The 26897-nt window shown below is 40.7% G+C and overlaps 3 protein-coding genes across 4 annotated transcripts; 1 reads left to right on the top strand and 2 right to left on the bottom strand.

Moving 5' to 3' along the window:
* The first annotated feature begins 32 nt into the window (after positions 1–32).
* On the top strand, positions 33–11869 carry fastkd1 (FAST kinase domains 1). Of its 2 annotated transcripts, none has more exons than XM_036139266.1 (15): positions 33–326; positions 2344–2817; positions 2901–2969; positions 3236–3361; positions 5035–5433; positions 5544–5654; positions 6802–6933; positions 7025–7511; positions 7596–7710; positions 8349–8477; positions 8563–8694; positions 8787–8900; positions 10343–10487; positions 11049–11163; positions 11267–11869. In XM_036139266.1, exons 2-15 carry the CDS (start codon positions 2483–2485, stop codon positions 11360–11362), a joined length of 2505 nt encoding a protein of 834 aa, XP_035995159.1. In that variant the 5' UTR covers positions 33–326; positions 2344–2482; the 3' UTR covers positions 11363–11869. The 2 variants fall into 2 exon arrangements, with proteins under 2 accessions (XP_035995159.1, XP_035995158.1); XM_036139265.1 differs by having other exon boundaries at positions 2336–2817.
* Positions 11870–11941: 72 nt separating this feature from the next.
* On the bottom strand, positions 11942–17305 carry klhl41a (kelch-like family member 41a). The gene is made up of 6 exons (XM_012873210.3): positions 16130–17305; positions 15899–16056; positions 15707–15814; positions 15423–15608; positions 12232–12378; positions 11942–12138 (listed from the first exon to the last, which is right to left on the bottom strand). Exons 1-6 carry the CDS (start codon positions 17213–17215, stop codon positions 12027–12029), a joined length of 1797 nt encoding a protein of 598 aa, XP_012728664.2. The 5' UTR covers positions 17216–17305; the 3' UTR covers positions 11942–12026.
* Positions 17306–17848: 543 nt separating this feature from the next.
* Positions 17849–23542, bottom strand: bbs5 (Bardet-Biedl syndrome 5). The gene is made up of 12 exons (XM_012873232.3): positions 23362–23542; positions 23026–23108; positions 22879–22944; positions 22634–22683; positions 22424–22551; positions 22194–22329; positions 21987–22082; positions 20866–20928; positions 20646–20780; positions 18888–18971; positions 18620–18643; positions 17849–18531 (listed from the first exon to the last, which is right to left on the bottom strand). Exons 1-12 carry the CDS (start codon positions 23421–23423, stop codon positions 18430–18432), a joined length of 1029 nt encoding a protein of 342 aa, XP_012728686.1. The 5' UTR covers positions 23424–23542; the 3' UTR covers positions 17849–18429.
* Positions 23543–26897: the final 3355 nt, after the last annotated feature.

Here is a 26897-nt window from a genome sequence, read left to right as displayed (position 1 = left end):
GGGAAATAATCGCACACTGCGGAAATGACCTAATCTGCTACGGAAGTAAACCTTCGCAGTCAAGCACACATGCTAGGGTAATTTTGACTTTGAGCTATTTTAATGACTGTGTTACCAAATTAATGCAGTTTTTTCTTTATAAATTAAAAAAATAAATAAAAGGCAGATACACTTTTCCAAGTATAGTAGTCGTTTAGGGTGATGTTCATGTATCCACGTGAGGACCCAGTCAGTAATCTGAATTTAAACTCATATTTACTGCCTTAATGGGACTATTTATTCCACTCTCTTTTGACAAGTAGGGTGACCATGTCCGATTGACCTACGTAAGTATTTGCATGTAAAAAAAAATACATAATTGAACCTAAGCAAAGCTAAATTAATTTTCAGCAAGTTTAAAACTGGTACTAATCTCGTACTTTATACGGATTGGGCATTAAAGGGCTGAATGAAAGATAATTGTGGTGTGTGTCTACTAAAAATGGATCAAATAAGAAGGGAAAACTCATATTAACCACGCACTCAACCAAACTGGATCAAGTATATGTACGTGTTGGACCCTGATCACTACTGGTTGCTTTGTCCACTATTCGCACTTTCCCTGGATGATTGGACAAAGTTTTGCGACAGTGTACTAGTACACTAAAGGGGCATCTCAATAAATTATAATGCAATATAAAAAATTAAATATTGCAGTAATTCAATTCAAAAAGTCAAACCTGTCTATTATGTAAACCCATAGGACATAACATATATTCAGGCATTTATTTCAGTTAAATTAGTTTATTAAGGTTTACAGCAAATATACTCAACTTTGAAAACAGGAAACTGGACCACCAGACAGTCTGGCACATTTTCTCCCTACCTGAGGCATTTAAGACGTTGTTTCTGGTTCAGGGATGATTAAACAAGGTATGGGGTGGTAGTAGCCCGTGTTCTATATTTGCTTGTATGTTATGACTCTTAAAACATTCACTCAAGCTGCAGTCAACGCTTTGTGAATCTCCCCCAAACTCTTGAATGGGCTTTACTTTATAATCTTGAGGCAACTGTTATTCTTGTTGCTTCTGCACATTTTTCTACCACAGTTTTTTTTTCCTTCAGCTTTCCATTACCTGGACAGAGAACTATGTGAACTGCGAGCTTGTTGAGCAGTCGCTTTTCTGTATGCAAATTACTTTTACTGGTCTTTGGGAATGTTTTTCATCTCTGCAGCAACGAGGTTCTATGGAAATCTTTGCTTGCATGAGTTTTTCAATGTATGAATTGAATTGCTGAAATAAATAAACGTTCCTGGAGTGTTTAAGCTTAAAGAGATGCAGCTTTAGGAAAGCCAGTAAAGCTATAACGTTATAGGGTAAGTTGTGGTATGCACAAGGGCGGCACTATATTTGAAAAAAAAAAAAAAACAACACAATATTATTTCTGAAAAATTTGATTATGGTATGGACTATTTTTTTTAAAGCAGTGTCAATTCCTGAAACTTAAATTTTTACTATTAAACGCTGGTTCCATCACTCTATGACTTAAGAAAACCTCAGCAGCGACACATATATCCGATTATATATGTGATAATATAATATATATATATATATATTATAATATATTATATATATATCGATAATTATATATATGAGTATATATATGGTATATCTATATAACTATTATAGAAATCTATACTATCTATCTATCTTTTCTTTATATATCTATCTATCTATACTTAAATCTACTCATCTATATAGCATCTATCTCCTATATTATACCTCTATCCTCATCCCTCTCTGTTCTCTCTTCATATCTCTATCTCGCTCTTCTAGTTTTACCTCTCTACTCCTTATCTCTCTCCACCACTCTATAATAGAACTCTATCTAGCTATCTATTATATATAGATATATATGTATATATATATATATATATATATATATATATCGGATGTGGCCATTAGGACAACTAGAATCTATCCAACTGACAAAATAAATTATTAATAACCAGAGTGTGATAGCTTTACATTTAAAATATAGTGTCCTACCAAATATTGCAAAGGAATCATTTGTTATCGACATTACACGCACTATTATGATGACGATTTGGTATATTGTGCAGCTCTGGTATGTGCATATTAAAATACTAAATAGTTCAAAAGGGACAGGATATAAACACACTTATTTTAAACATGTTAGGAGCATGTTTCAACTTTATTTTTAATGTCTTTATTTCATGTGTTCAAATAAAACATCAGTTTGTTAAGGAAGCATTGTGAAAGTCGGTGTTCATTTCAGACTGTAATAAACAGCTTCGTCGTCTTTCATGCCCTTTTTGCTTTGCTTTGCTAAGCGAGACAGGTCTGTGAAGGAGCATCATCTTATATACTCATGCGCAGTTTTGTGATTGGCTGAAGCTGCCCCTCAGTTGACGGAGGGCTGGCTGCATGTGCCATGAACTCCTCGGTGCACAGCTAACCCACAGCCAAGGTGTGCGACCATGTTCAGGCTACAGTGCGTGAGGCCCTGCCTCAGACGACTCCTCCATCAGGGTGTGGGGAGTAGAGACCAGGTTCTGGAGGGGCTGCAGGTTTGCTCCACCGAGGACCAGCTGCTCGATGCGGTGGGGAGGAACAAAGCCAAGCTGACCGTGGAACATGTGAGCTGTGCTGTGAAGATGCTGTGGGGCTTTCAGAAGCAGAGACCCGATCTGCTCAGGACCGTCCACCTCGTCAAGAGCCACCCGCAGTTCTTGACCCTGCGGGTTTTGGCAGAGAATAAAATCACCCTGATGGATGACTTCACTCTGGTCGACATCCTTTATGATTTCCTCAGGTATATTAACCACCTGTTTATTGACAGATTTGCCGTATTTAAGTTCTTGTATTATAGATGATGTACTGGACTCTCTTCCGTAGGCTGGAAGTGGAACCGCACGATTCTCTTGTGCAGCATTTGGTTTCAGAAGCTTGGCTGCGAGTAGACAGGTATTTTTAATGACGTTTTTTGTTTTATTTTGAGTTTTATTAGGCTTACCGGGTTAAGTTGTTTATAAGACACACAAATGTTCCTCAACTTGAAATTGAAACTACTTGTCCTAAGCCCCCACCAATAAAAATGAGTAAACTCACAGTTATTGGAAGCAAAACAAGTATTTAAGACAAAATAAAAGACGCTGTAACCCTTAAAGGTTTAGTAATTTTGCTATTAGTCACTGTGATGTAACATTACTTTTTTTGTTTTTGTTTTGCAGACTTCCCATGGCATCTTTGTCCAAGTTTGCAGTGGTTTTAAATGATCATCACCTCCAAAACAGTCCTCTGATGGGCCACATCACCAACATTTTGGACCAGAGGTTGTTGTCGATAGATAACTCCAGGTCAGCTATTAGACCAATATAAGACCTTTTTGAAAAGCTCGACGGCTTGCAGGAGCGTCCACATCCCTTGAAGCGTTACGCGTTTTGTCACGAGGGCACAGCTACAGACCAAAATGCATTTTGCTTGGCTCTGATCTAACAGATCAACATGAAGTAGCACGTAGTCGTGATGTGGATGGAAAAAAAAAACGTCTGTGGTTTTATTTTAGCATTAGCTCTGTCAGATCGGACAAGGGAGCATCTTTTATCTAGATTTATGTCTGGACTTTGACTGGGCCACTCTGACACGTGAATATGACTGATCTACGTCCTTCCATTGTATCTCCTGCTGTACGTTAATAGTTTTTGTCCTGCTGATGGTTGAACAAGAACGCCCCGTATTTAGCTCCATCCGCTTTCCCTTCGACTCCCTTCACCTGATGCAGGAAAGCATCCGCACGTCATGATGCAGCCAACACCATTTTTTAGAGTTGGCTGGGCAGTATTTTAGGATTTATTTAAAAAAAAAAGATATAAAATGAGACAATATAATTTATAACCAGATGGTCTATATTGTGTTATAATCATACTTTTATGTATTCCAGTAGGTTCCATTTATCAGCTGTTTCTCATATTTATTTACAGCTGTTTGTTAAAAAAAATTGCCCGTGAGACATTTGTGATAAAGCTTTGATTCAGATGTATTTTTATAATCACTTTATGGAAAAAGAAAATATTGAAATAAATATCCTATCTCGGCATTGGGCCTAATAATATTGAGATATTATTTTTGGTCTATATCGCCCAGCCCTATTTCAGACTATGTTCAGGGTGACCTGCTGTGTAAGAGTTCAGCCACACTTTCCATCTTACTTATTACCCACGAGGTTATATTTTTGGTTTGTGGCAGATTAAAAACTGGAATTATGAGTTTTTTTCCCCCTCAGCAGTGGCTTTCTTCTTGCTACAGTTCCATCAAAAGTAAGTAAAGTTTTATTTATTCAGGACCTTTCAAGAGATAAAGATGCAACCGATGCGATAACCCAAGACCAAAAAAAACATGAAAAACATTAATGAAGGCCAGATTTCTTGAGTGGTTTTGACAGATTTTTCCACCTGAGCTGTGGATCTCTGCAGCTCCCTCAGAGCTGCCGCAGACTTGCTTCTATGATTAAAACTTGCCTTTCCCTGGGTTGTCGGTTTAGATGGACTCTAATATCCCGTTGGGCTTGTGATGCTGTTTAATAACCCGAATACTGAGTTAAACTTCTCCATCCCTGATCCTGCAGGATCTGCTTAGTGGTCTTCATGATGTTGTTTCTTCACAGAGGTTCTCCAGCAAACCTCGGAGGCCTTCACAGATCAATTGGATATAAATTACACACAATTTATGTACATTTACTTAGTAGTCATTGAGGGGTGACAGATTAAGGAAGACTGAAAACAAGTGCTGGTTTTCTGATCTTTATTTGTAAAAGAATCGAAATTGAAACCCAGATATACTGAAGTTTTCTTTCACTTCACAATCACTCACTCCTCTGTGTTTGCCTCTTACTTAAAATCCCAATAAAATACATCGAAGTACGTCGCCGCAACGGGACAGAACGCGGAACAGTTCAGGATGTATATGGGTACTTTTACAAGACGGACTTGCATTAACAACCTTGTGATGTTCACACCATTGTTCTCTTCAGGATCTTGACGGCTCTGATGATCAGCGTGTCGCCCCTGGTGTCGCCGCGGCTGCGGGACGCTCTGATCAGCAGGACCGAACATCTGCTGGACGCCGTCGAGCCCCAGTTCTTCAACACGCCAAGAAGGGTGCTGCAGTTCCTGCGCAACGTCAAGTGCACTCACCGGCCCCTGCTGGAGAAGTGCAACGACATTTTCCTGCGCATCCTTCCCAGACTGGATGCCGACAATATCAGCATCGTCTTGGCTCTGTATCAGTCCCTGCAGTTCAACAACTGCGACTTCAGGCTGGCTGCTAAAGAAAGGCTGACTGAGCTGATGGACAACTGCACCGACCCTGTGTCCTTCTCTAAGCTCTTTGTCGCCCTGGCACCAATCGGTAGTCCGGAGATCAGAGAGCGGTTAGTACTGTGATCGGCACATCAGTTTTAAGTTACTCATTTAAAAAAAAAAAAAAGTCTTTCTTGTTTGTTTGCTTTGTTCTTACTCTACGTGATGCATTTCTTCCCAGGTTGGAGAACACCGCCCTCCTGGTGGCCGATGAGTTCAATGCTCAGCAAGCCTTGGCTGTCGCTGAAGCCCTGGAGGAGATTCAGAGCAGAAACCTCAGTTTATTGAACAAGTGAGTTTCCTTGGAAATTTATTTTGGGCCACTGGAAGGAAAGCAGAAAGAAGTCGCTTTACTGGCCGAACATTTTTCTTTTGTGGCGTGCAACAACCGTCGTGTGATTGGTCAGAAATCTGAAGCGGGCGTGGTTACTACCCTACCTTATCCTGCAGTGGAGGGGCACTATGAGCTGCACTTCATTCTTCTGTGAACCATAAAGTATTCTGACCAAAACGACCTTTTCTGTCATGTTCTGGCAAGCTCAGATATAGAAAAAAAAGGTCTCTTGTGTTATAGGCCTTTATATGATTTATTATTTACACTTTATTTATCAGGAAAGGCCCACCGATATCTAAAATCGAATTAAGAAAAGCGAAACTAAAACAGGTCCAAGGACACGTCTGACAGTGTAATAAAATGATCGCTGAAAATAATTGCATTCAGTTAAACAATTGCTTAAACTCCTTTTAAACGAGCAAATAGGTAAGAAATGTACCGTAAAATTAACCTAAATTATTCTCATTTGTCACCCAGGATGGAAGTAACATTCCCTGTAAACATTCAGTCCTCTCCATCATTAATGTCTTAGTCACATTTTTCTCCTGTCAAACCTAGAGGTACGGTCCGGAACTACTTCAGTTCAGAGTTTCTACTTCCTGCTTCCTGAGCCAATCACATGAGAGTTCCCGGGGTTCCCAAAACAGAGGGCAGCATTTGGTATTTTATGTCGGCAAAAGAGCAGCAGCCTGGAAACACGGAAGCCAGTAAGAGGAACAGAGCAGAAATAGTACAAAATATAACATTATAAACCACTTTTCTTTAAATCTTTAACTTTTCGTGCTTCTTTTAGCTGTTTATAAAAAAAAAATCATAACTTTAAAATCTTTGGTTTGTGTTTTTTTTTTTTTACAATCTGGACAGTAATTTACCCCAAAATGCAGATTATGTGCTAAACTTCACTCTTGCTCCTTGGAAACAGCAGGTGATAAAATGAAAAACTTTTTTAGAAAAGGTAAAAATGTAATCTAATGTGGTTACTTAGGAAAAATGAAAGCTGCTTTCCCTTTGCCAGTTCTTGCTAAGCCACCCAGGTGAAACATATGAATCCATGTTCCTTTGTTGAGGGGAGTTTTATTCAATCATTTCTTGTATTATTTTTCAGAATTGCATCAGTGATCCAGAAGAACCTCCACGTCTACAGGTCGGGGGAGTTGGCCAGGATCACCCAGGCCCTGTTCCAGTTGCACTATCAGAACCCAGCACTCTTTGCTACCCTCAGAAAGGTCCTGGTCAGGTGAGGGTTTACGTATTTAAAGGCAAAGGTTCATGCATTCCAGTTGAAGCCAACCAAAAGGACACTGATGTACGTGTTGCGTGCGCCGCAGCTTGTTGCAGCGCAGCTTCTACCCCTACGAAGTGACCATGCTGACCCGGGTCCTCTCCATGCTGCCCAGCCCACGGCTCGACGAGGGCGTGGTCTCGCGGGTGAGCGACGTGATGGCCCAGTGCAACCTCGGCGAGCTCAACACCATCTCCGTAGCCGTCGCCAAGTGGATACGGAACGATCCGTCGTACCGCCACACCACGCACAGCCGGTACGTGCGCCTGCTGCAGCAGCTGAGCCAGTGCGGCCGCGAGAGGCTGCAGACGGCCGACCGGCTGGACCTGCTGCTGGAGGAGCTCAAGTACGTGTCGGGGGAGTGGTTCGAGGAGATGCTGCTGGAGGAGACCGTCGCCACGCTCAGGAGGATGATGGATCAGATAAACCCGAGCAACGTTCCAGACCTGGCCCTCTTCCTGACCCGGATCAACCACCTTTACCCACCTCTGATGGACAGGATTGCCAGCGTGGCCTCTGAACACGTCGAGCAGGTACCCGAGGAAGCAGCGTAACATTTACCATCCTGGATTATTAACATCTGTATGTACTGACCTCATTTTTTTTTTCTTGTTAAGATTCACTTCTCAGCAACATACGCCACCCTGCTCCCGTTTTCTGTCATGAATTATGAACCTGTCAATGCAGACGAGCTTTATGATGCTTGCATTAAGCGCCTCACTCCTCACATTCGTAAGTAATAAGTCCCAGCGCTCATTTCTGCTCTTTTATTATGAATAGGGCTGGGCGATATGGATTAAAAAATAAATCTCCGATTTTATCATACCAAATCCGATTAATCGATTTTATTTCCTCCTTTTTGTTTCATAAAAAGAAATTAAAGAAATAATTTTAAAACCTTGCTTTTTATGTCAAGCATTTCGTCAGGGAGTTGACCTGGATTCAAAGTGCAACTAAAAACAAGCTGTAAAACAAGATGGCAGCCGTGCCATTATAAACAATGAAAATATAACAAAGCATTTGCTGCTAGTGGTATTACACATTGAGCTAAGAACAGGATTCACTGCACTTGTGAACTTCAAACTAAGTTAAAAAAAAGTAAATAAGTAAATGAAGTACCTCGTATTATGGTAAAAAAAAGTTTCCATTAACAATATTTTGACAATAATTTTGCCTAAACATATATTCAGCATCACATGCTGTTCCCTTCATGGAAACCCAATGAGTGTATTGGCAAAATAAAATCCAGATTTTCCAAAAATGAAATCTTAAAGAATTGTAAAGTCGAATTAATCGATTAAATCAATTTATCGCCCAGCCCTAATTGTGAATCTACGCTAAAAATCTTTTTTTACATATGTTCTTTTCAGGTTCCTTTGACCCGCACCTGCTCGTCCTACTGGCATACTCCTTGGCTGTAGCCGACCGTTTCCCCGAGGAACTAATCAAAGAAATCTTCAGCATCAGTTTCCTTGGAAAACTCGACTGCCAGCTGGAAAGTATGCTCTCAAACCGACTTCTGCACGTCTGATGGGAAATGCAAGGAAATGCCAGGATGAAAGGAGGTGTTTGTTTTCCCCACAGGCCTGCCTGACGCCGTCAACATGAGGACGCGGCAGCGCCTCATGGAGCTCAACCGGGCCGTGTGTCTGGAGTGTCCCGAGTTTCAGGTGCCGTGGTTTCACGAGCGTTACTGCCAGCAGCTGCAGAGGAAAGGTAAGAGAGCGCCGTCGTCGCCTGTTTCTCGTTTTGGTTCCAGCTCCCCCTGGTAAAGCCTTTTCAGCGTTTCCTGCGTAAATGCGTTGTAGGGAACGGCTCCGTCAGTCCGGTGCAGCAGCAGATCCACAAAATGTTGGGCGAGGTCCTCGGTGGAATTAACTTTGTTCAAGCAGCCATCGTCACTCCTTATTTTTACATCGTAGGTGAGTACTGCAGGTGACAGTATGTCGTATTGTCCTTTTACTCCACGTACAAATGAAAAAACAGTACGGCACCTTGAAAAAGTATTTGCATCCCCTTTTAACGTTTTTACATTCCAGGCGCTAACTGTATTTTAGTGTGACTTTTATGTGGTAGATCAGCAAAAAGTAGTGCACAACAGTAAAGCAGGAGAAAAAAAGATGCAAAAAAATCTTAAAAGTGTTGCATTGAGCAACTGCATGTTTACTGTGATACCCCTAAATCCCCAACTAGTAAACTTGAGTCCACTTGTTTGTATTTTAATGTCAGTACAAGTGCAGCTGTTCTGTGAAGGATTCGGTTTTTGTTTCGTTTTTTTTTTTTTAGAGCACATTAGTGAACAAACAGAACAGGAAACACAGCAAACAGCTCAGGGAGAAGCTTGAAGCGTGGTTAGGATATAGAAGAATATTCAGAACATGGCAGGATATTACCGTCTATCAAAACCGACACGCTGGACAAGGAGAGCATGAACCAGGGAAGCAGCCAATATACCCACAATAACTATGGAGGAGCTGCAGAGATCCAGAGCTCAGGTGGGCGAATCTGCGGCCAGGACAACTAATAGCCATACATTCGGAAAAGATACATATCTATGCTTTAAGGTCATACAGCCAGAGCTACAATGGAACAGGTTAGATCTAACGATATCAATAAGTTTGAATGGCCTAGTCAAAGTCCAGACTTAAGTCCAATTGAGAATCTATGGAAGGATGTTTATGGAATGTCTTCATCCAATCTGACTTTTCTTGAGGACTTTAGCAGAGAAAATATTCCTCTAACTGGATAATCAAAGCTGTTAGACTTGCGGCTGAAACGGCAGTCAAAGGTGGTCCTGGCAAGTTTGGATTCAAGGAACCTCAATAAAAATACAACCACCTCGTTTCAGATTTTATTTGTAAAAAATCTGGAAAACCACGTATAATTTTCTTTCACTTCCCAATGATACACTACTTTGTGTTCCTCTATCACATAAAATCCCAGTTAAACCCACTGAGGCTTGTGTTCATCTGAACCACTGTTACCCTTTTAATATCAGGGGAGAAATAATAACAAAAGAAAAACTCCTAAGGGAAACAGTAAGTTTCTGTTGTGGGTTTTATTTATTGTCAAGAACAAAGGATCTGAGTTTGGTAAAAGCAGGTGTGAACAGCTCTGTAAAGATTTTTTTAAGTTGTTTTGACCTCAAGAGTTTGGTTACCTCATCAGAGACGTGTTAAAATGTACTGTTGTATTAACGTCAATGAAATCTACCCAGACGGTTTAATGTTAAATTAAAAGAAACTGATACCAGAATGCAGGTAATCTGCTTTTTTTGAGGTTAGGAAGGTCAGTTTGTGTGACAAGGGCTCTTAACTGGGCGGTTTTGTTTGTGTGTGAATGTTGTAACGCTTTGTAATTTCAGATTTCGAATGTAAGCTGGACAAACACTTGCAGCCGTTGTCCTACTCTGAGCCGAGCACTTTGCAGATCTCAGACAGAGGAAAAGTCCTCTGGGACTCACGTTCGCTGGAAAACGGCCGAGACGAGCTTCCTGCCGGAGCTCAGCGGTGAGGATACACAGCGTGAGGATGTAGCTCAGGGGTTCTCACTTTTATATAACTCATTACAAACTAAGCAAATACTAAGGCCTCCTTTTTCAAACTGGCTCCATCTGTGCAGTAAGCAGGGTCTGTTGGTCTGTCATATAAAATCCCATTAAAATACATGGAAGTTTATGGGTGGAGCTTTTGCAGTGCTCTGTATTAAGGCACCATAACGAGTGGACATTAACTTTCCTTTCCGGGGATTTTCAGTTGTGGCTAAGATGTGCAACTCTTAGACTTAGACTTAGACAACTTTATTTGTCATTTTGTATGCACAGAGTGCATACAGAACGAAATTTCGTTTGCATACAGCTTGAAAATTTCAGTGAATTGCAGTAGATATCAGAATAAAGTAAATTACAGGATAAGATTACAGGATAAAGTGCAACAGTGAAGTGACAGTAGCTCTATATACTCTATATAACATCTATATAACTCTATATAATCAATACCGCCCAAAGAATCAAATGAAAGCAAGATAAGTCCACTGATTAATTTATTACTTGGTTTGTTTGTTTTTTGTAGCATTGCTATAGACTTTCTGGATTCCAAGTTCTTCTGCAAGAACTCTCATCACATGAAAGGTGAAACCTTAATGAGAAAGAGACACCTTGAAATTTTGGGATACCGAGTTGTTCAGGTGAGAACGTTAACCAGTGTTGGATCGAATTTATCGAGTTTCAACCATTAATATTTTTGAGTCTGCTGAATAGCTAGTGTGATCCGTGCCTTTTCCTCCCCAGATCCCTCACTTTGAATGGAACTCCATGGAGCTTTCTACGCCCCAGGCATGGAAGGAGTATCTTAGAAAGAAGATTATGGGACAAGCTCCTTCCTGATGCCTTCTTTATGGGACATTGGCAGAAATGTTGCCTTACGAGGCTCTCGACACTTCACCACAGCTTCGACAAAGACCTGGGCAGATTACCCGAAGAGGAAGTGTTACGACATAAAGTGCTCCTTGATTTTTAGATAAACGTTAACAGTGAACAGCTGGCATGAATCTACCTCATTCATGTTAAGTCACAGCCAGTTATGTGCTTTTGTATTAAATAACTTAAAGGAAAATAAAAACGGGAAGAGATACTCAGTGTTTCATTTGATGAGTGAAAGTTAATTACATTATTTTATTCAAAAAAGGAATCTTCTCATTTTTGTTATTGTTACATATAAAATCAGATTGAAGGTTTTAACTTTAATGTCAGTCAGTAAAAACTGCAGATCGTGTCTTAAGTTCATAAACGTCACTTTGTTGGACGGCAAAACTGAAATATCAAGTTTATTTTAATCTAAATTATATTGCAGCATAGCAGTTAGATTAATGAGACATTTCCCAAAAATAAAAAACAAGTTCCTTAAATGCACAACGTAAAGAGCTAATCATTTTTTTCTTTATCAAACTGAAAGGCAACACAGAATCCAAATTTTAAAATGTTGAAATCTATTGTCTGGTTGGAGTGCGTAAACAAACGCAACACACAACAACGCTGTGAAGGTCCCGTGTTACAGTTTAGGCATTCTGGCTGCGTTCAGGCGCATGGAGGCACACGAGGCTCCGGCTGCGTAACGCATCTCTTTGATCATGCCGGTCCACTGTTTGGAGTCATCTTCATACCTGGCACAGGCAAGAAGAAAATAAGAGTTACTAAATATTTAAAAATAGGACGAATGAAGTGATGCGGTGCAGGAGAAACACCCCAGAACATACTGCCAAATGTCAATGACTTCAGTGGGCGTGCACTCCTTGTTCTCGTCCTGCACCACGGCGAAGCCTCCGACCGCGTACAGCAGGCCTCCACAGCTCACCAGGTTGATCGAACTCCTCTCCTGGGGAAACTCGGTGAAAGGCGACCACCTCCAACAAAACACACAAAGCTCTGAGCTCTGCTATTTAATGTTTTTTTTTTTTATTATTATTAATCTTCAGTTTGAATGTCCTTCTGAAATCAAGGAGAAATGCTACAGTTTCTTGATCTGAGTGTGATCACAGAATTACCTGCAAAAAGGACCAAATGTTTCTTCTTTTTCTTGTGACAAATACTTTGTATTCTCCTTAGGACTTTATCAAGTCTTTTAAAGTAAGAGTTTATAAAATTACATGTGGGATTTCTTGCTTGGATAAAGACATGAGGCTTTTGATCATATCCTATAGATTAGGAATTTATAGGATATTTACCAATTAGTCATATGCTGGTGCTTCTTTTGAACACTGTTAATTACTATTTAAAAATGTTTTTAGTCATTCATGCAGTCATGTTTTGTTATGCTTTATTCTGAGTTCTAGTTACCCTTCAAAGTGTTTTTGATCCATATTGTTCCAGCTCTTTCTAAGACAATTTCTTTCCCTTATATTAATATATTTATTGTATCTCGTATAATAAACAAAGCATTTAACTAAGATAAATAGTAATCATATAAACACTTACAAATTATTATTTTTAAAGAGAGACCCTGGCCAAGAGAGGGTTGAATTTACAAGAAATGTGATGCATACAGATATAAAAAAAAAATCTAACAGACTTTTAGCTTGATACGCAACTCAGCAACCAAAGTACAGAAATAGAGATGGGAAAACAAAACACTGACCAAGAGATTTACTCTTTGGGTCCAGTAAAACACAGTTAAACTTTCCCATATTAACTAGTCATGACAACCATAACTCCTTTTTACCATAATCCAATAAAATATAAATTAAAATATTAATATTAATGTTGTGGGAATGTTTCTTAACATGCGAAAAACAACAACAATGTTTTATTCCATAAAAAACTAAATTAAAGTTTTAACTTACTGATAAGCTTTTAAATGTGAGTTTTGATACTTTTCGTGGGGCTTTTTTCCTTTTAGGGGCCCACCACAGTGAATCGTTTGTCTCCATCTAACCCCATTTTTTGACGCATTATGGAAGATCAGACTTTTTTTAAGCATTGAATTTATAACACTGAATTTTCATCCTGTGAAATTATGCATGGGATTATCTTTTTTTACTTTAAATTCACCAGCAAAAAACCCCCACCTAAATTCAAGGTCTAAAAAAAGTCTGATTCTAATGAGACTGTATTTCTTCCATACAGCTTCTCTCACACCACCTTCTTGTCCTCTGTCACTCCATCTATAAAGCTCCTCTTTGGTCTTCCTCTAGACCTCCTGCCTAGCATTTCCAGCCTCAACATCCTTCTCCCGATGTACCCACCTCCTCTGTACATGTCCAAACCATCTCAGTCTGGTCACTCTGGCTTCATCTCCAAAACATCTGACATGAGCTGTCCCTCGGATGTATTCATTCTTGATCCTATCTATCCTCGTCACTGCCAACAAGAAACTCAACACCATGTCTCCTACCTGCCACTCTGCCTCCTGTGCCACTCACACTAAAACAAACAACATCGCTGGTCTCACCACCATCCTGGACACATTTTCCGGTTGTGACGGTGGTGCGACAGCTAGAAGTTTGTCCAGTAACCGGCGGGTCTGAACCCCATCTCAGTCTTTGTGTCCTTGGGCAAGCCACTTCCCCTGCCTTGCCTGCTGTCTGTGGTCAGAGGACCTGGTGGCGTCAATTCAATGGCAGCCCTGCTTCTGTGAATCTGCCCCAGCCCAGCTGTTGCTCCATGTATCTCACCACTGTCGACATGTGAATGTGTGTGTGAATAGGTGGGTGTAGTGTAAAGCACTTTGGGGTCCTGGGACTTGATAAAGCTCAAGTACAGGCTATTTACCATTTCGTCCTCGGCGGTACTCTTCACCTGACTCTTTTCTCCATCCGTTCCAAACTGCTTGGACACGTTTATTGACCTCTTTTCTAAACTCACCATTGCTGCTGGACTGTTGACCCCAAGTACTTAAAATCCTCCACCTTCTTTATCTCTGCTCCCTCTAACCTCACGGCTAAACTTGGTCCGTCCTCATTCACACACATATTCTGTCTTTCTCCAGCTAACCTTGATTCCTCTCCATTCCAGGGCAAACCTCCATCTCTCTAGATTTTCACATCATAATGTCATCTGCAAACATCATAGTCCATGGAGATTCCCGTCTAACCTCACCCGTCAACCTGTCCGCCACCACAGCAAACAAGAAGGGGCTTGGATCCTCTGTCACACCTCCAGCACACCTCACCACTGTCTTACAGCTCTCTTACATGTCCTGCACCGCTGTACCACATTTCTCTGCTACTCCAGACTATCTCATTCAGTGCACCCTGTCGCTCTTTCTCTAGACCTGACATAACGTAGCACTCTTCCATGTTCTCTGTACAAATTGTACTTTGAGGTATGCCAGAGGACACTTTAAAACATTGAGGCCAAAGAAGTGCCAAGCCTAAAAATATACATGGCAGATACACAGAGTTTCTTCTTTAGGAGACAGGACAAAATCCAACAAGCAGCCGACATTGGACCTGAGGGATGAATCATGCTTTTTGTGATTTCCTAATGTGTAACAAAACTTTAGTTAACAGGTCTTTGAGAATTTTATGTTAAATTCTGTTGGTGCTAGTGTTTTTCATCTATCTAACTGGAGACATTGGCATAAGTAGTGTCAGGCTGCTATTAAAAACTGTTTTAAATGAGGTACTTTACTAACTGGTCCACTATGTAAAGCCGACACTAGATCATCTCCTGATTTCAGAAGCCTTTTTATACCAGCATGATTCATATGGCAGAGTTAAGTGGCTTAAACTAAATAAATAGCCTGACACTGGATCAAAAACTACTGATTTGATAATTAGGAAAAAGCTTCTATAATCAATGGAAAACCTTTTTTTTTATGTGCAAAGATCACAGGAAGAAATGTCTAAATTTTAAACAAATGAAGGATGACTCAAAATACACAACACTGTGATAGTGATAACTTGAATGTTTTGAATAAATACAGTTTTTATTAAAATCCAGCACTTACTTGTTGGTCCCAAAGTCGTAGGCTTCGCATGATGCCGTCAATCCATCTTCATTGACTCCGCCAGCCACGATAATTTTCCCCTTGTGGATAACTGCTCCGAACATGGATCGAGGAGTCTTCATTGGCACAAGCTCCTTCCACTCTGACCTCTTGTGGTTGTATGCAAACATCTTATTGGTCGCTTTACTTTTCCCAAGAAGACAAAGCAGTGCCCATGTTGGGGTCAACAAAAGTCACGTTTATATATATATATAAAAATAACACCTTGACATTTTTGGTCTTACTTGTCATCGGTTTTTCCTCCCAGGCAGTACACCAGGCCGTTCTCAGAGACCACGCAGTGGCCGTGGATCTTCACAGGCAGCTTCTTTGTTTCCGTCCACTTCATTTTTCTAAAAAAGCAAAGATAGAACCGCATTAAAGCTGCACCACTCTAACTAAACCTACGTTCAAATGTTCAAAGATGTCAAACCTACTCGGTGTCGTAGCACAAAACGGTGTCGTGAGACTCGTTGGACTGTAAATCTTTTCCCGCCACAGCAAAGATTAGGTTCTCAAACTCGCCCATGGCGAAGAGACACCTGGGGGAAGGCATCGGTGGCAGGGCAAGCCATTCAGCAGCAAGGCTGTCCAGCTGAAAAGTAAGGATACCTTTTAAAAACGTTGCACTTTACCTCTGCTGTTTCCGTCGACCATCGCGGTTCTACCTGGTAGAAGTAACACTGCAGAGGATTTTCTTTATCCTCCTCATCTACAAACAGTCCTCCCAGCACATACAGGTGGTTCTTCTTCGATGTGAGGCTGACGTGGTTTCGGGGAATTCGCTCAGACATCGCTGCAAGAAAGCACTCGTTCTCTTGGCCGTCGTAGGCCACGGCAGCGGTGTCGTTAATCATGACGATCAGGTCTTTGGCGTACATGCCGTATCGGCGGTTGTCGTTCAAGTAACCCGGCAGCATCCCCTCCTCCCCCTCGGCATCACTTGAACCTTTCTTCTTCTCGGGCAGCTTGCCTGCGAATGCTTCCTTGATTACTTTGATCTTTTTGAGGAGCTCCGGATCGCCCTTAATGAGCTCCTCTTTCTCCACTTTTTCCTTGAAGTACTTCTCCGGAAGCAGCCGGAAGCGGATGTACTCGAAGGCCTCGCCCAAGGACTTTGCTCGCTTTTCTTTATCCTTTCGGATCCACCTCATGAGAGCCTCAAGCACAGCCTCTTCTTTTTCAACGTTCAGCGCATCGGCTCCGATGATGGCGAAGAGCTCAGGCGAGGCGAGCTCCAAGAAATCGTCGTCTTTGACTATGGTCTCAAAGTGGTCGGCGACGTAATCTCTGGCGGCCATGGCCAGCCTGGCACAGTTCAGCATCAGTCCCAGCCTGTAGATGGCGAGGCAGCTCTTCTTGGTGAGACTCTTCTGTAGGTAGTTCACACAAACCGTGAACACCGACGGGATCTGGAAGCGATTTGCGACGGCCAGGATCTCCTGAACGTTGCTGTCGTTGATGTCGATCTCAGCCGAGTACAGATAATTCACGATCCCCTCCATGACATTGGGATCGAGGTTCTCCAAAACAACCTCCTTCCTGTCCGCCTCCTTGCCGTCTTCAGAGAAGAAGAGCTCCCGAAAATAGGGGCTGCATGCCGCCAGAATGAGCCGGTGGCTGGGGATGCTCCTGTCTCCAACCATTAGGACACAATCGATCAGCTTATTCTCGTTCAGAAGCTCTTTGAGTCCGTCCTGTAACAGGGTGCTCTGAAAAAGATGGAGATCCTCTCTCAGGCCTTGGAGGTCCATTCTCTTCAGACAGGATGTAGATGTGAGAAGGAAACTGCGAGCTGAAGAGAGCACACTGCAGTCACACCAGTCTGTGGACGCTTCAATATAACCGTGCCCCTCCTAAATATAGCCCACCAGCCCAACCACGAAGAATTCAGGTTGGCCAAAGTGGATCTCCCACACAGCTGTCACAAAGCCCAAACAACTGTGGAGCCTCGTCACCCGTATATTGTTGTGCGGCCACGCGGAAAGAACACAATCTCTCTGTTTTAATCCAACTTTGGCTTCCTTTCAGAGAGGAATAGACACATTTAAAAAGGGAAAAATCACAGCATGTGCTTTGTTTTTAATGCTTTGTATCACCTCAGCTTATGGGGCTGGCATCTACCGCCTGGCGCATGTTGACTCACAGTTTATTGAAAGCAGCGACAGTCCAGCTTCAGCTTGTGAGATTCAGTTTTTACGCTGTGAGACAATTAAAGGGCCGTCCGTCGCCTTATCAGCAGCCAGGCCGGTCCACTGCAGCCACAACAGGAGGTGGCAGCATATCCTCTGGTCTTTAAATGTCTTTACATCTTTGTAATTAGGCCAATTCATCATACAGACTGTCATTCTGTTGATGTTACATTAATTAATAAAAAACAAACTGGATTTACTTAAATCTGCTTTATTCATAGAATGCTTTTACAGAGTTACTGAGCATTTTTCATGTTCACATGACCTTATGGCAGATATTTCTGCAGTGGCCAGGCTTTAGATGTTGAAGGTGGAAAATACAAATAGGAAGGAAGGAAGGAAGGAAGGAAGGAAGGGAGGGAGGACACAATGAATTAATGAATAAAAGAAAGAAGGAATTACACCAGACAAAAAGGGAGAAAGGAAGGACACAGTGAGGGAAAGAAAGACAGAAATTAAATAAGGACTCAAGGAAAGAACGAAGGACAGATGGAAAGGAGGAAGGACACGGCGATGAAAACACAAAGAAGAAAAAAAAGGGAAGACATAAACGCACAATAAAAGAAATTCCACACGTTTTCACATTGTGTAGAAACCCTGTCTTTGCAAATTTAAAAACTACAAGAAACCGAACCAATTCTCCCCACATGGGAGAAAATTAGCACCTTGTCTTGAAACAAAGCATCTGTACATGACCTGTGCAGCTTTAATCTTGGCCTATAAATAATAAATGCACTCTAGTCTGTACATGGAGCATAAAGGTGTTTCGCGGCGTTTCAGTTTATGACTTCCCAAAGGTCCTGAAGCGTGAAGCCGTCCTTAAGCTTCTCGATGGCGAGGCCAAGCTCCTCGGAGAAAACTGCTTCACGGTCTTGTTGCTGTAGTGTTACAGCAAAGATGTTAGCTTTTCACACCTTTTAAAAGCATGCGCTGTAAACTTTAGTTCACTTTATAAAATTTATTTACCTTATTGCCATCAGCAAAGTAGGCCTGGAAACAAACAGACACATACACAGATAATTAACACAATTTAGTGGAAAAAGCAGTGTGTCCTGGTTGTTAAGGTGGGTTACTTATTGCTGATGAGCAACACAGACGGAAGCACTAAGCAACATGAACTCGTGTTGATCTGTAATCTTGGAAAGCATCAGGTCGTAGTTATTCTGAGAGCCTGACGGGCTTTAGACTCCCAGAGGAGCGACGGGTGTTAACGGCGGCCAGCGGGCTCACTCACAGTGAAAGCGTCTGTCTGCTCGTCAGGCTCGATTTCCACGTCATCAGGGGGCTGTTCCACGGTCAGTTCTTCCAGCGGCTGGGGCTGAAAACAGCAAAATGAGAACTATTATAAGACGGATAGAGCACCTTGTAAGACTCCTCACAAGTTCGCAAACATATCAAGCTCACTACCAGTGTGAATCAAATTAATTATTATAATTTGTAAAACTGTATGAAAACAATTAGATCTGAGATGTATGTATGTATGTATGTATTTGTTCTTTGCTAAGCAGGGCTTTGAACCGATTTTTTCCCCCAATCGGTTCGTTCCGAACATAAACGGAATTATAACGTTTCCGGTTATGAGTTCCACCAATAAATTGACGTTTCCGAACCGGTTAGAACAAAAAAATACTGTTCCCGGAACGGTTAATTTCGTTCCTGTCAGCTGTTTAATGCTATAGAATTATGTCACATCTTTCTCATCCAGCTGTAACCAGCTATTGATATTGTGTTTGGAATGAGCGTTTTACTTAACGATGGATCGTAATTTACCTCTTATTTAAGATGTGTAGCTCTAGTGGAGACAACGCTCTCTCTCCATTCAGTCAGCGAATGTGTGATGTGATGTCACACAGGAAGTGAACCTCGGCCGTCATGGTAACGTGCGCAGGAAAATAATTACTTTTTTTTTTTTAGTTAATTAGGTAACGAAAACTTTGAGGAACGAAATAAAACCGGCATTAACCGGTTACCATTTTTTGCAAATAAGTGTTCCAGTTCCAGAACATAAAAAATAATAACGTTTCCGGTTTCGTTTCTGTTCCCTGTAAAATACAAAAAGTTCCCGGTTTTCCTTTTCGTTCCTTGAACCGGTTCAAAGCCCTGTTGCTAAGTATTTGATGCGCTGACTTGAGGCGGATTTGAAGAATCTGGCGGGGACTGGCTGTGCCTCACACAGTCAGTCCCCGCCAGATTCTTCAAAGCCATTGTGTGAGTAGACCATCCAGTGGTTTTTGATCTCCTGGTCTGCCTGTGACCTTGCTACGTTTTTGGATTTTCTCTGTTTTGCCTTGCTCTTGTTGGACTCTGAAATTGGCCTCAGAAGTCTGGACCACGACCCTCCGAATCTCCTTTTGACCAACCCTTATGCCTCGTTCTCTGACTGCTTCTGCACGCCTCAGCTCATTGTGCCTGACCCTTGCCTGGATTACGGATCTCCCCTTTTTGCCTCAGCCCCGTCTTCTGTCAGCTGACCTGCAGCCCCGCCAGCGGTACCACTACCTGCACCCAGACGGAGCACTAGGACCTACAAATCAGATCCGCCACAACCTCCTGGCCTCTGAGAAAGTTAGTAGCTTTTAGTTAGTTAGTGCTCGCTATTTTCCACTGAGTTTTTTTTCAGCCACTTGCCTTTCTCTCCGTTTCCCGACAGAGATCGAAACATTTACTCTTAACGAATCCTTTGAAAACTCTCGTGCTGCCTGTCTGAATTATAGTGTCCTCCGTCTCTGGCATTACAATGTGTCTCTTTTGGGTCTACCACATATCTAGTTAAAATGCATTCATGATTACAGCTGTAATGTTCCTAGCACTGGAAAGTGCTAGGGGTGTGGATACCTTTGTAATGCACTTTACATGAAAGACTATAAAGAAATGTATGGGAAAGACAGCAGTTTCTAATCATTGGTTTGGATCAGGTTTTACTGTCATCCTTGAGAGCCAGACGTCCTTAAAACTTTAAAAGTGATGCATATAACTATTTATATTTGCCCACCTTTTCCTCCATTTCATAATCCACGCCAAAGATGGGGTTTGAAGAGTAAACTTTATGCAAAGAGTTGATTTCTTTGAGAGCATCTTGAAGCTTCTCCACCGGATCAATTTTAAACCCAAGCACATATCCTCCGCTCTGAAACAAGAAGGTAGCCGTTGTTAGTTTATCACAAAGCAACGAAGAGGAAAACCTTTATGAAGGGAAAACCCAAAGAGCTCACCTGTCGTGAACTTTCAATCACCAGCGCCAGTCCAAACTTTGAGTCTCTTATTCTGATCGACCACTTGGAGAGGACAGAAAACAATGAATGAGTAAAAGCGGCAGGTCCCAAATTCGTAAATTGGTTAAAACATGACATTGGGGCATGGATTAACACTCAGACTTTAAACTATCAGGTGAAATATACGAGTGTAGACATGGCTAAGTGATTCTTTACTGTCAGCTTTTCCTGCATATCGATTTAAGATACTTAGGAAAGCAAATGCTTTTTAACTTTGGTTTGTCTGCCATGGATTAAGTGTTGAGTGGTAAAAAAAAAAGAAAAAAAAGATTGCAATGAAAAGAAAAAACAAATATGTGAATTTTTTTTTACCTGTACCATGTAATGTACAGCAGGACTTTGCTGCTATCTATTGGGAAATTGGTTTTGCTTGTACATCGGGATGATGTATTTGCTCTAATAGCATGAATTAGGGTTAGGGTTGCCCCTGTTTCTCCACAGGGGCGATGGCGCCTATCTGAACCTCTACAGATGTATACCAGCAACCTCCCAAAAGCCTGATGAGGAATAAGTGGATAAGAAAAATGGCCGATTGCATTAAAATCTGTGTAAGCAACGATTGTCCATTCCTCTTTTTTTTAAGTATTCAGACATAATCACTAAATGATATATATTATTAGCAATATAATTATACATATTATTATTTATCCATAATATTTGCTTGTATTCAATTTATAATTTGACTGGATTGTCTGAAATAAATAATTATTCTATTAATTCATTCATTATTGCATGCAATCCTGGTTCATAGAGGACTATGGTTTACTTTACCAAACACTTCTCCTAAGCTATCACTGATCTAACACTTTAACCAGTGTTACCCTTTTCTCCTGGACTCTCATCATATCCTAGATTTATGTTGGTATCTCATTCTGTTTTTCTTGTAAAAAACCTGTCAGTCACTTTCATTGTAATAATAATAATAAAAAAAGGGACCCAAAAACAGATACGAAGCCCTGATGTCCACTGTAAAACACGTTTATAATTTGGCTCTTGTTCTTGTGCATGAAAATACACTGCTGGGTCCTAGGAGGACAAAGACATCTGAGGGCTAAACTTACAATCTGGAGGTAAGGCATGCTGATGTTGAAGCTCTCGTTTATGTTAGCGTGCCACACAATCCGAACATTGGTGATAAAGAAGGTTCCCAAGTTGCCCTAGATGAGAGAGCGGCCATGTTACACAGAAGTGCTCACTTCAAATGGTGACATAAAGAAAAGAGATTTGTCAAATAATCAAATTTACTGAAAAAACAACAACACCAGTACCTGATCACTGGACAGATTCCACACCCCGTTGATTTTATCATACACTTGCTCCCGGGGCAAGAGTCTGAGCTGCTTGTCTTGAATGAGAGCAGCTCTCAGCTTCAGGTCCCGGTACATCTTAGAGGTCTCATAAGCCCTGAAGCAAAACATAGCATTTCAAACTCACACCAAGCCACCAGCTGGATTCAAAATATAACCCCCCCACCCACCGGACCCTCAGCGTTGCTCACCTGTGTACAGCAATCACCGAGGTAAAGAGCCTTGGACTTCCGACAACCAGATTGGTAAAGATGAACTCAAATCTTGTGTTGTTGGACTTTGTTAAAATGTAGAGAGCTTCGGTGAGGCCCTTCAGTCTCTAGAAAACCAAATCTCAGTTTAGATAAAATTACACCGCAAGAAATAATAAAACAAAAATCTCTAATGAAAGGGTTACTCACAGACTGCGCAGTCCGTGCTGTGATGTTAATAATGGTGTTGTAGCCCACAGCTGAGCATAAAAAACGAAAATCACATTTTACATCTGACATGGTGCACTGTATAAAAATAACAATACGGTGGATAGGGTTCATGAAAACCGGTTTTTCAAAGCAGCTACTTTACTATAAATTATAAAGACAGAACTTTATAACTCCGAGAACATCCAGAGAAATCATTTCCTATTCGGTTATTTCATTTAACTCACACAAGTTGACTCTAGGCAGAGCCACAGAGTGCCAAATGATCCTCAGGTTTGTCACCAAGAGTCGCCCTGAAAAAGGGAGCCCCGTTTTATTCAGTCAGCGAAATCACCAGCTACGCACTGATTACATAATGTGAATGGCAAAGTCACCTCGATCTCCGTTATTTCCTTTCGTGTCTTCAATGGAGTCCAGACAGTCGATCAACACCTCTCCCGGACGGGTTTTCATCTGTCTGAGCACAGGAATATCATACTGATCATTTATTTAGGCACAGAAATCAGTGCAGAAACACTGAAACCTAGAAAGAAAGATAACTCTGATATAAAGGTAACAAAAATGATTGAACAAAATTGTTAGAGGAGGATTAAATTGTGGGAGCTATTATTATTATGTTGCTTTTGATTAGCCACCTAGCGGCGTTCTGAGTGAGCTTGCTACAGCTATGCTGCAGGAAATGTTCCCAAGACGTTTCCACATTAACTCACTGCGCCGTGATGTCGAATCTAACATCTCTGTCTTCCCAGAGAGCATCTAGAGACGCCGCCATGATCTTTCTGCCACAACTCCCAGGGTTTTGTGGAGTCTACGGCCAAAGCGCCGCTAGAGCAACGGCTAAAGCTAATCCGAATGATCCTGCCTGGCGTCATAATCTCCATGACAACAGACGGAAAGCGTAAAGGACAAGATTCTTTCCACGCGCAGTTCTAAAAGCAACACCAGCGGATGGTAAATAAGCTTGTTATTTAATTACTTTAGCATGGGTAGTGGTCAAATACACGTACGCAGAATAAAAAAATAAATAAAATAAAAAATATCTTTAATCAATCTTTTTAATTTGTTTTTATTTCTAGAGCACTTTTCACATGGCCAGAGTGTAACAAACAAGAGATGGACAGAGGATAGAAGCATAAAATCTGAGAAAAGGTCTCAGATATGCAGCATAAAATAAAATGAGAAATTAAGTATATTTATTAAGCATCAACTGGTCATAGTTATAAGCGATTTTAATAAAAGTAAGATAGTTATACACTACAGCAATAAATAATAATAATAATAATAATAATAATACTAATAATAATAATAATAATAATAATAATAATAATAATAAGAATAAGAATAATAATAATAATAATAATAATAATAAGAATAATAAGAATAATAATAAGAATAATAATACAGTAGTGGACAGAGTACTCAGTTTCAGTACTTGAGTCAAAGTACAGATCCTACTGGTCAAATATCTCTAATGTAAAAGTAGCTCTGTCAAATTGTTAAGTTAAAGTACTGTATGTGCTTTCGAAGCACAAGAATAATTTGCAATTGGAGTTTAAATATATTTGAGTGCATATAAGACCCAAAGGATGTCTCTTTTGACCAGGCAGCGTTTTCCGATCTGTAATTTTCCAGAGTTTTGTGAAGCCTGTAAAATTGTAGCATCAGACTTCTGACCTCTGACATCAACAAGGCATTTTCATGCACACAACTGCCTCTCACTGAATACTTCTACTTATTCCGTTCATTGTCTGAACAACTGAGAGATGTCTTTGTGTGAAAATCCCAGTACATAAGGATTCTATGAAATAATCAGATTAGACTATTTGATGCTCAGATTGAACCTGCAGGAAGACATCTTCACTCTGTCTCAGGCTGAATCTCTATTTGTTTATAAAGAATTACACAGGAGTATGCAATAAAGTAGCCAGTGAGCATATGTTTAAGTTTGTAAGGAAGACTTTTTATTTAGATTTATTGCCCCCCCTGTGTTGTGTATACTTTTAAGACATTTTTGTCCTGTTTATCACATTAGATGGTGCCCGTCTGAACAATTACCAAACCTAGGGGATTGAAGAAGCCAAAGAAAAGGCCTAAAATAGCTTTTTTTTATTCAGAAATGTAAAAAAAAAAAGGTTTTTACAAATTCCAAGAGGGGTGGTTTTCAAGATGGATGGACCCCAACTAAAGCGATAAACAAAAAAACAAAAACCGACAACAACTTACAATTGCAACTTGACTCCTTTTTTTCTTTTCTACATAACTGAGTAGAGGTTTCACAAATTAAAAACCCAATAAAAAAACTGGTAAAAAACCTGCATGTTAAAGAATCTGCAGTTAGTGTAGAATATTTTGTTCCTTGGTAGGCAGCAAATAAGGGCCAACTGGAAAGATGCAAATCGGATGCTAACTGTGTCTAACACAGTTTGCAGTGGGTTAAGGTTTATATATGGTGTCTATTAAGTTTTACATGTAGCTGTATATCTTTTTCTAACATTGTTGTGATTTATTAGTCATTTAATAGTTTATTTGTTGTCAGCACTTTTCACTGGAAAGTCAGCATCATGGCAACTGGACGTTACGAATGTTGCCCAATGTGTGTCCAAGTTCTAAAACAATCGTAATATTAATGTATCAGTTTGTGGGACTTTTATTCAGCTTCACTAGATGATCCATCCGTCCATCCATCCATCCATCCATCCATCCATCCATCCATCCATCCATCCATCCATCCATCCATCCATCCATCCATCCATCCATCCATCCATCCATCCATCCATCCATCCATCCATCCATCCATCCATCCATCAGCTTGTCCATTGAGTATGCTTAAAAATGGCTGAAAACGTAAAAATTGAAATAGAAAATAAAGAGTGGAAAAAGGTTATGGGACTGAGAACGTTGGAGTGTGAAAATATTATACTTTTGGCATGAATGTGTAGGAACTTTGGGTTTGTTGCCATGAAGACAAAGATCCTCTAGAGGGTGCTAATATCCCATAAACAAAAATAAAGTGTGATAAGCTGAACAAATGATTCATTTGTGAGTGACATTCATCATTCAACTAAATTACCAAGACAAGAAGGAGGAGGAAGAAGTAACAAATGATCAATGAGATGATTGGGAACTTACTTTCAGAAAGGGATATAAAGGAAACTCAAAAGAGGGGCTTTAAGAAAGTGTAGATATGTATTCATTCTGAATGTGGATAAAACAAAGGAGATGATTGCAGATTTCAGGAGAAACAGGAATAGTAACAACACTTCTGTCATATTGGGAGAAGAAGTGGAGGTGGTGGAGGAGTAACTTTGAAGCTTTCTACAAGAAGGGACAGAGCAGACTGTACTTCCTGAGGAAGCTTAGGTCCTTCAGGATTTGCAGCTAGATGCTGCAGATCTTCTATAAGTCTGTTGTGGAGAGCATGATCTCCCCTGCCATCATGTGTTGGGGTAGCAGCGTCAGAGTAACTGACTTAAAGAAGGCCATCTCTGTTCTGGAGACCCTTCTAGAACCTCTGGAGATAGTTGCACAAAGAAGGAGTCCTCATAAAATAAAACATATTATGGCAAACCCTGAGCATCCTCTACATCAGGCTGTTGTACATCAACAGAGTGTCTTCAGTCAGAGGCTTCTCCAGATCTGCTGTAAGACAGACAGGAGATCCTTCCTGCCTGCAGTCATCACCACCTACAGCAACTCGTTGAAGAAACCACATAACATGAGTTGCAACAGCATTACATTTTATAACCCTCTCTGAAGCAAATGGTGTTTATATGCAGATATTCTTTCCCCGAGAAAGGAACCAAATGGCAGCTGGACAGGAGTCTATCAATTAAAGTATTTGTTTTGTTGTTAGATCTATTAATTCTGTTTTGCTTGCTGTCTTCCATCTCTCCTTTTTGGGATTGTTTTGTTCCTATAATCTATCTAGTTGTGCTAGAAATGGATATAAGCTGGGATTGGGGCAAAATGTCAACATGTAGACGTTGGTAAATGACTGCATCGTTTAGTAAAATATAAACATAAAAGAAAAACTGCTTTACACTGAAAACCTATTTTAAAGCTTGAGTGTAATGTCTTAATAGACCTTAATTGTTTCTTTAGATGTTTTCCTAAATATTTTTCTGTTATTCTGTTTACATTGAAATTTCAAGAATGATGCTTAATTTTTAAAAAGACATAGCAGATGCCTACAAAAACTTTTACAAAAATGTCAGTGTCATATAGGAAGACAGTTAAAATACACGGA

Source organism: Fundulus heteroclitus, chromosome 7 (genome assembly GCF_011125445.2).
Source record: "Fundulus heteroclitus isolate FHET01 chromosome 7, MU-UCD_Fhet_4.1, whole genome shotgun sequence".
Classification (NCBI taxonomy): domain Eukaryota; kingdom Metazoa; phylum Chordata; class Actinopteri; order Cyprinodontiformes; family Fundulidae; genus Fundulus; species Fundulus heteroclitus.
The sequence above is the reverse complement of the archived record's forward strand: the minus strand, read 5'-3'. Positions and strand labels throughout refer to the sequence as shown.

Bases quoted from the DNA above. Each gene is read 5' to 3' on its own strand.
- fastkd1 (XM_036139266.1), top strand. From the start codon at position 2,483: ATGTTCAGGCTACAGTGCGTGAGGCCCTGCCTCAGACGACTCCTCCAT. The intron at 2,970-3,235 runs GTATTTTTAATG...TTTGTTTTGCAG, and splicing joins GCTTGGCTGCGAGTAGACAG to ACTTCCCATGGCATCTTTGT. The intron at 8,478-8,562 runs GTATGCTCTCAA...TTTTCCCCACAG, and splicing joins ACTCGACTGCCAGCTGGAAA to GCCTGCCTGACGCCGTCAAC.
- klhl41a (XM_012873210.3), bottom strand. From the start codon at position 17,215: ATGGACCTCCAAGGCCTGAGAGAGGATCTCCATCTTTTTCAGAGCACC. The intron at 15,815-15,898 runs GTAGGTTTGACA...TTGCTTTTTTAG, and splicing joins GTTTTGTGCTACGACACCGA to AAAAATGAAGTGGACGGAAA. The intron at 12,379-15,422 runs GTAAGTGCTGGA...GTTTTGTTGGAG, and splicing joins TACGACTTTGGGACCAACAA to GTGGTCGCCTTTCACCGAGT.
- bbs5 (XM_012873232.3), bottom strand. From the start codon at position 23,423: ATGGCGGCGTCTCTAGATGCTCTCTGGGAAGACAGAGATGTTAGATTC. The intron at 22,945-23,025 runs GTGACTTTGCCA...TCCCTTTTTCAG, and splicing joins AGGAAATAACGGAGATCGAG to GGCGACTCTTGGTGACAAAC. The intron at 18,644-18,887 runs GTGAGTGAGCCC...GTTTGTTTCCAG, and splicing joins AGCAGACAGACGCTTTCACT to GCCTACTTTGCTGATGGCAA.